The sequence below is a fragment of the Gastrolobium bilobum genome, unplaced genomic scaffold, assembly GCF_033153095.1.
Source record: "Gastrolobium bilobum isolate Gb01-03AN ecotype WA unplaced genomic scaffold, APGP_CSIRO_Gbil_v1 utg1595, whole genome shotgun sequence".
In the NCBI taxonomy this organism is placed as follows: Eukaryota; Viridiplantae; Streptophyta; class Magnoliopsida; order Fabales; family Fabaceae; genus Gastrolobium; species Gastrolobium bilobum.
The window spans coordinates 162,971-171,576 of record NW_026899397.1 but is presented as its reverse complement, the minus strand read 5'-3'; the positions used below and the strand labels follow the sequence as shown (position 1 = coordinate 171,576).

The window sequence follows — 8,606 nt, the reverse complement described above, 5'->3', positions numbered from 1 at the left end:
TCAGAGACAAATTAACTCTATTGACACTGGAAAATAAAATAAAATAAAGTGAATAAACAAAAACGAGAAAGATAATATCAGATGATGTGGTGATCACATTGTAAAGCGATAAGGTTATGCTAATGAATGCATTATGTATGCACATATATGTTTTTGCTCCATCTACCTGTTGTTATTCTTCGGATGAGTGGGTGCACAAGCAATCCTTTCTGTCATTCGCACACAAGTCACAACCCTACTTATTTTTTTTTTTTTTATTTAAAAGTTGATATAAAGGTGTTTTTGTATAGCAACCACTCATTTTTATATTAATATTTGTGCCCATTCCACCTAGCTAGCCGCTTGATTTTGCCGGTTCACCTCGAAATTCATGACATTCCCAAAATAACCCAATTTATCATAATCTTATTGTCCATTATATTATTACATCATATCACCATCGTCTAGTTCATCTAATTTTTGGTTTCTTTGACCTCAAGCAAAGGTAACAGAATCTCTGTATACCTCATTTGCATTAAGTAATAGAGATTTAAAACAAACTATTAAACGCTGACTTTTTTTATTTTTTTTTGACTGGACACTAAATTATTGCTAAGCCTATATAATAAATCATTTGAAGCAGATACTATTTGGAATTCGACAATATAGCAAGGAACTTCACATTAACAAGAAGCTCCCAAGAATGTATTTATATTGTTTTTTTATTTTTATTTTTTGTTCAATGGGTATTGGAGAAGGAAAAAATGAAAATAAAGTGACCGGATGGTCCAGTTCACTAAGTTCTCCCGCGAGAACATAATGCACAAAATATTATAATGGTGTTCTCCCGCGAGATCAAATTTTACATCCAGTCACTTTATATTCACTAAAGCCATCGGAGAATTATCCCAAAATAATAGGGTGTTCAAGACAATCTTTTTCTTAAAAAGAAAGAAAAGGGTAAAACAATTTTTCTTTTTTCTTTTTTATATTTTTTCTGTCTGAAATAAAAAAACAAACTTGGGAAATGGCCAATGGACAGTCACCGTCTTCTCTCCCTTTGTGTAACTTTCTTACAAAGAGGATAGACAGATAAATCTCTCTCTCTCTCTCTCTCTCTAAATAAATATAAAAATCTATAGATAATTATAATATATAAATATATATCCTGATCCAAATTCTTTTTTTTTTCCCCATACATATCTGTTGCTTTTGAGCTGTGTGATACAGAGCTTTCGTTCATTATATATATATATATATATATATATATTTATCTGCTTGAATCAACCGTAATTGTAAAACAAAAGAAACAAAGGAAAAAAGAGGGCCTCTCGCCCTCTCTCTGCTTATTATGTCTTCTTTCTGATCTTAGATTTCATCTATTTCTCATCTGGGTTGTCTTCATTTGGTAAGCTTTCTCTCCTAATGCTTTGCTTTTCATCTCACATGGTTTTTGGACTTTGGTGTTGAACTCTTTCCTTGTTGAAGTTGGATGCTTTTTGCAATTTTGGATTACGGGTTGATCCTCTTTGGATTCATGAAAGCTCCCATCCTATTACAATTGTCTCTTATCTGACGTCTAGAACATCCTCGTTTTTTTTGTAAAATTATCTGAAAAAGGTAGATTTAGTTTTCTGCATGTTTTATATCTCCGTGGTTCAATCAGCATTACTATGTTACGTGTTTGATGCTTGTTGTTTCATTGAATTTTACATTCTCTCACCAGTTGGGAAACCAATAGAGGTTTTGTTTTTATACAGAGATTATAAGAGTTACTGACTGGATCATATATATATATATATATATATATATATATATATATATATATATATATATATATATTTGTTTGTTTGTTTGTTTGTTTGTTTGTTTGTTGTTTCTACGTTTGGTATACTTTCAATCGTTGTTGGAGAAGAACTATGCATTTTTAAGATTCATTTTTTTATGTAACTTATGGTTAGAAATAGAATTGATTGGAGGGAGGGGAAGTGCAGAATGGAAATGGACCCTGGCAAACTTTTCATTGGCGGGATTTCCTGGGACACAAATGAAGACCGACTCAGACAATATTTCCAGAATTTTGGAGATGTAGTAGAAGCTGTGATAATGAAGGATCGCAACACCGGGCGTGCCCGTGGTTTCGGATTCATTGTTTTTGCTGATCCTTCTGTTGCTGAGCAAGTTGTTATGGAAAAGCATGTCATAGATGGTAGAACTGTAAGTTTTCCCATCTCTGTTTATATATTTATATTGCTTTGGAGATGTATCAAGATGCACCCTCCCCCAATAAAATAGATTGATGCAGGTGAATTTATTATTTCATTAGAAGATTAAGTTGCATTTTATTGTAATCTTTCGTGCATTAGGATGCAACTTCAGTTTTAGAATAAGAGATTCTAAATGCAATATTGATTCAGGAAGGTAGAAATTTTATTAGTTTTCAAAGTTATGGTTTGCTTGCATGATACAATTTGAGCATTAAATATATGAATGAGATTCAATATAATGTGTTCATGGTGATGCAAGTTGAAATGTTTTTAATCATTGAGGCAATTCCAAACCATAGTTGGCATGATTGCAATGACTAGACAAATGTGTTAGAGAAAAATAATTGATGCTAGAAGATGTTATGGAATTATATGGCACTTCTTGCTTTAAGAACACAATATCACAGTTACAAGAGCCAGTGTAGTAAGAAATTCAGACCTGCTACACTAGCAATGCCAAATCAAATATTGTATTGGAAAATGCGTGCTGTGTAGCATTTGGACTGGGGAAGGGGTTGAGTGTTATTTATGTTATGTTTTTGTAGGCTGATAGCTACAGCAAAATCTTCATTGAAGATATGCTTTCCGTGTTATTCCTAGTCAAAGGTCACCATATATTTGAGCTGTTGAATCATTTTGTGAGAAATTTTAGCGCGAATATAGTGGGGTATATAGATGTGAGGAAAGCAGACAGTGAGTCAGAAGCATATGGATTAATATGAAGTAGCCTGTTAGCTTCTTTTTTGTGGGGTAGGGATGAATATGAAGAAGAAGCATATAATTTGAGTCTCAATTCTCTAATAGTCCAAGTTTTTAATGAATAATTTGTGTCTTCCTAACACAACAAAATCCTTTTACTCCAACTCCTGACCAGTGATATTTCTCTATCATAGAGTATTATTTCTATAGTGCCCCGCATATTTATAATTTAGTCAAAGAAGGTGTTAAATTGAGTTTTCTTGTCATGCATTCCACATGCAGGTTGAAGCAAAAAAGGCTGTCCCCAGAGATGATCTGAATGTTCTGAACAGAAGCAACAGTAGCACTCATGGGTCGCCTGGTCCTGCTCCTACACGCACTAAGAAGATATTTGTTGGAGGTCTAGCATCCACAGTTACTGAGAGTGACTTTAAGAAGTACTTTGATCAATTTGGAACAATTACAGATGTTGTCGTGATGTATGACCATAACACCCAAAGGCCTAGAGGTTTTGGATTCATCACGTATGATTCTGAGGAAGGAGTTGATAAAGTGCTATGCAATACCTTTCATGAATTGAATGGTAAAATGGTTGAGGTTAAGAGGGCTGTTCCAAAGGAATTATCTCCAGGTCCAAGCAGAGGCCAGTTAGGTGGATATAGTTATGGTATAAGTAGAGTTAGTAGCTTTCCTAATGGTTGCATTCCAGGTTATAATCCAAGCCTGGTTGGAGGGCTTAGAATAGATGCTAGATTGAGTCCTGTTGCTGTTGGCCGTAGTGGATATCCTCTTTTGAGTCCTAGTTATGGTACAGGACTCAATTTTGAGCCACCATTGAGCCAAAATGAAAATGCAAACTTTCCATCTAACTTTGTCATAGAACGGGCATTGAACTATTCGTATAGTGGAAGTCCGAGCAGGTACAATAATGCCATGAGGTATGCTGGTACAAACGCTGGCAACAATTCAACCATAAGTTCAATAAGTCAGAATTTGTGGGGGAATAGGAATCTCAACTATGTTACTAACCCTACAAGCTCTGATGGTTTTGCTGGTTATGGAAGTGAAAATTCAAGTATGGGTTCTTTAGGTACTATTGGATCACTTTGGAGTTCCTCCCTTGGTATTGATCAAGCTGGAACTATTGGCTCTGGATATGGTAAGGGCAATCTTAATTATAGGTCTGGAGATGTGATTTTGGGGTCAAAAACCATAGGTTATGGAAAAAGCAATGACAGCATTATTGCATCAGCTTCATCATTCGCTTTATCAAATGGCAGTTATGATGAGGCATACAAAGATACTTATGAAGCTGGGTCATTTTATTGGGACCATGCTTGGAGATCATCAACTTCAGAACTGGAGGATTCTGGCTCTCTTAGTTTTGATCTTGAAAATGCTGTTTCAGATTTAATGAGCAAAAGCTCTGCTGGTCACATTGGGGCTTATACTGTTGCCACTAGACAATCAAATAGAGGTAGAAATATGGAATGTGTTTCTCTTTTATTACATTTGAAAATAAAAAAATTCATCATTGTTTAAGTTCTGTACATACCTTGGTATATCTGAATTAATTCATGCTTAGTTTTGAAATGTGATTAAAGCTCAAAACATTAACATTATAATAAAAGAAGATTCTTTGTTATATATTCACCTCACAGATTGTGGTTGTGTCCTCTAGGGTCTTGTCAGTGATTCTAGCATATATATATGTATAGATATATTGTGATCCTAGTGAATTTACTAGTTTCATTAGAACATGGGATGGTTGGGGAAATGAGATATTATGGAGTCTAGAATTCAAATTGTAATTGACTATTATTGCTTACTCCCTTTCATTTCCAATTAATTTACTGTATGTGTGATTAATTACATATGTTCTTTTATTTGAATCAGAAATTATGGCAATACAAAGCTTGCATGTATTAATATGATTTTGGACATGTTTTGTTTCAGGAATTGCTGCCTAGGAAGGTTATGCCATGAATGCTCTGATGTTTCAGTGAAGTATGTCTAGTGCAGAAGGTGGATGAATGTGGAAAGCATAAATTTTATTTTTTCGAGAAACTTCAGTGCTTCTAAAATTTCATTAGAGATAGTTGGTTTGGCTGTGTTGAATAACTTCCGAATACATAGCACTTACAAGGGCTTTACTTTAAAGGTTAAGCTTGAGTGGAATATAGGTTTTCTTTCTTTGGGATTAAGAGACTTATAATCAGGTTATGGAGTTTGTCAGAAATGTCATATGATGAACACTTCCAATGACAGAGCAATATACAAAACAAGCATAGCTTCCCTTTCTTTTTTTGTTATTTTTCCCCTTTTTAAACTATTCTTCCTTGCCCCCTCTTCTGGCAGTAGAGTTGGACCATGTTGCCTGTCTTGGCCAGTATCTTCTATTTATCTCCTTTTCAGTATTTTGCTTTTTCAGTCTGTTGAGTGTTGAGAGATACATGGTTGATTTCTCTCTGATATTATCATTGGATGGTCATCTAGGATCCATAAAATAATAGCTGACTCATCTTCTACACAATACAATTTTTTTTTTCTTGTGCTGGTATAGGCTTCATTTATGAATTGTATATGATTGATCTTCTGCTTTTATTCCAACTTGACAGATATGTTAAAATAATTATTCCTTTCCTATAATAGTGTCTTTGGAATTGATCCAAGATGACATTTCTATTTAGACAATATCTTGAATGTGTTCTTATATTTTTAAAATTAAAATGATTCCATCATCATTGAAATGGTATATTGGTATGCATTAGTTTCCTGAGAGGGATTTTTTTTTTCTTTTTTTTTTCTTCTGTAAGTATTCATTTACTCTATTATATATACCTGGCAAAAGGGGCTGTGGCATTTGGTCTGTGAAAATGGTAGTTATATTTTTTTTCTCCCTTTGGAAGTATAAGCATGAGGTATGAATCACTTGATATAAGAAAGGAAAAATATTTTCTCACGTATAGGAATTCAATTTTCGTGTCGTGATCTTTCTATTTGCTGCACTTTTTCTTTTTCTTTTTCTCTTTTTAATAAATGTGGGATCCATCGTTAGTTGAGTCATAGCATAAGAATTCAATTCTTATGTAACATGAGAAAATTAAATCCGATAATATAGGTTTTATTAATCTCATGTTAAAGGAGATAGTTATCTCATGTCATAGAGACAAATTAGTGGACTCCACCACCTGAAAAAATAAAATAAAAGAAAAGAAAAAGGTGACACAGTTATCGAATGGTGTGTAGTAGAGAAAACTTATGTCATGTGACATAAGAATAGTTTTTCTATTGTAAAGAACTTGGGATACACCACCCCAAAAGCTAGCTCAAAGGGTGGGAGTGCCCATTGGGCTGAAGAGTGGACAATGCAACAGGTTCAGCCTACTTGTGCTAAGAAACACCACAAGAGAAAGTGGAGGCTAGCTCAAAGGGTAGGAGTGCCCAAGGTTTTATAAACTTCACATTAGTTGCACATACAACCAATGTGGGAGTATATATCTCAACATCCCTTATAATATATTATAATATATATATATATATATATATATATATATATATATATTTGAACTGGTATGAGATCCATCTTGTCCTAATCATAGAATCTTCTTGTAGCGATAATCGATGTAATTAATTTGAATCCTGGGTCAGTATACAAGTTCCAATCCAGAACAATATTATTGTTATTTTATATAGGTTTTTATTTTGTTAGATAATAGTATAATTAATTTGAGAGAAAATTCTTACACATTACAATTTACATTCATGATATGCCCTCTCAAAAGAGAGAGAGATTGAGTGACTGTTTGTATTTTTTTTTAAAAGCTATAAGTTACTTATAAGCATAATTTAGGCTAAACAAGTTTTGGTAAAAACTCTTTTTTTATAATGAAGGAAAAAGCTGAAAACTAAAAATTCTTAGGAGGAATTTTTTTTTAAATTCTTATCTGTTTTTCTTGAATTGTATGTTTTTTTCAAATAAATAGTTATAAAGATAGAGGGAGGGATAATTTTCTTGAAACACATGCTTTTAGGTAAATTTTAAGCTAAATTTGTTATGTGATTACTAAACAGGTTTTAGTTTTATTTTAAGCTTTCTTTTTTAGATTTAGCTTATAAGTAGTTTCTAACTTTAAAAAAAAAAAATCCAGGCCCAAAAATGATTAAGGTTGAGTTATTGCAATTTTCTAAAGCCTACAACGTGGCCTTTTTTTTTTTTTGGATAACACAACGTGGCCTTTGTTAGATTCAACCATTGCCTCCTAATTCAATCATGGTTTTCCTCTGTTATAAGTTTTTTATAAGTTTTTTCATTGGTTTATCATCTGTGTGTTTTTTCTGCAATGCACAAAATAATTCGTTCAAATTTACAAAAAATTCTTTTTTTAATAAATATGTAATTCAACGAATTAAAACAAAAGATTATTATTTTATTTATGGAAAAATGTTTGTCATTTTAAATGAGACTCTGTCCTTTTAAGAGAAAGACAGACACAGAAAAACAAATTTTATTTAAATTTTAAATTAAAAAAATCATCTACTTTCTCTCTCCCATGATTTCTATTTTTCTGTGTCTATCTCTCTCTTAAAATGACATAACTTATGTCATTTAAAATGACAAACATCAAACCCTTTATTTATATTATATTTGAATACGGATATTGATTATATCATTGAATTAAATAAATTCAGAGGCAAAATTTAAAATTAAAATATTAACATAATAATCAAATAAATTTTAATGTAGAGCTATGCCATCAAATGTCAAGGAAGAATTAGTCTCATATATTCCAAAGATGTGATCACTTCGTGTAAAACCCAAAAAAGAATGTTATCAAAAAAAAAAAAAAAACCCAAAAAAGAAAAGTAAAAAAGTATTTTGTACGATGGAAAATATTTACAAGACTTCCAAAAATTTAAATTCAGTGAAGATCATTGTCTTGAAGTTTGAAGGAACACAAAAAAAATAATAAAAAGGTGTCTTCTGAAAACAGGTTTTTTGATAACTGTTTTTGAAAAAGGTGTCTTGTAGAGTTAGGGCCTGTTTGATAACTGTTTTAGAAAACAGTTTTTAAATTTTAAAAACAAAAGTATAAAAAAATTTGTTTGATAGAAGGTGTCTTATGAAACCTATTCTAAAAACAGTATCTGTTTTTTAACTTTTAAAATTGAAATTACAAAACATTTTATAGGTGTTTTTGTTTTGAGTTTCTATTCTTAAAAGAATGAAAAGGTGGAGAACAAGTTGTTCTCATTAATGGCACAATTGTAAATAATAAACCACTCTCATATATCAAGTGATTTCGACATTCGCTAATTGCAATTTGTTTGAATACATCAATGACACAGGCTTTTTGTCTTTTTACTTTAAAAACATATTCTTAAAATACATATAACAAACAAGTTTTTTAGTTTTATAATTTTTAAAACTCTTTTCAATATTAATTTACCAAACAGAATCTTTTCTTTTCTAGCTCTGAAAATCAATTCTTAAAAACTATTTTATAAAATAGTTTTCAAAACAAAAAAACCAAAACACTTTCAAGAATTTTGTATCAAAATTAAAGCAGAATATATACCAAAGAAGAGTCCATCGAGTGGACAGAAATAACAGCTATTTCCATAAGAACTATATATTACTTACGCTGAATTTTAGCAGTG

The 8,606-nt window shown here is 31.7% G+C and overlaps 1 protein-coding gene across 2 annotated transcripts; it reads left to right on the top strand.

The window, feature by feature from the left end:
• Window positions 1–1,268: 1,268 nt before the first annotated feature.
• On the top strand, window positions 1,269–5,503 carry LOC133290277 (heterogeneous nuclear ribonucleoprotein 1-like). 2 transcript variants are annotated; one of them, XM_061488350.1, is made up of 4 exons: window positions 1,269–1,387; window positions 1,941–2,196; window positions 3,228–4,422; window positions 4,902–5,503. In XM_061488350.1, exons 2-4 carry the CDS (start codon window positions 1,975–1,977, stop codon window positions 4,913–4,915), a joined length of 1,431 nt encoding a protein of 476 aa, XP_061344334.1. In that variant the 5' UTR covers window positions 1,269–1,387; window positions 1,941–1,974; the 3' UTR covers window positions 4,916–5,503. The 2 variants fall into 2 exon arrangements, with proteins under 2 accessions (XP_061344334.1, XP_061344335.1); XM_061488351.1 differs by having other exon boundaries at window positions 1,273–1,387; window positions 1,974–2,196.
• Window positions 5,504–8,606: the final 3,103 nt, after the last annotated feature.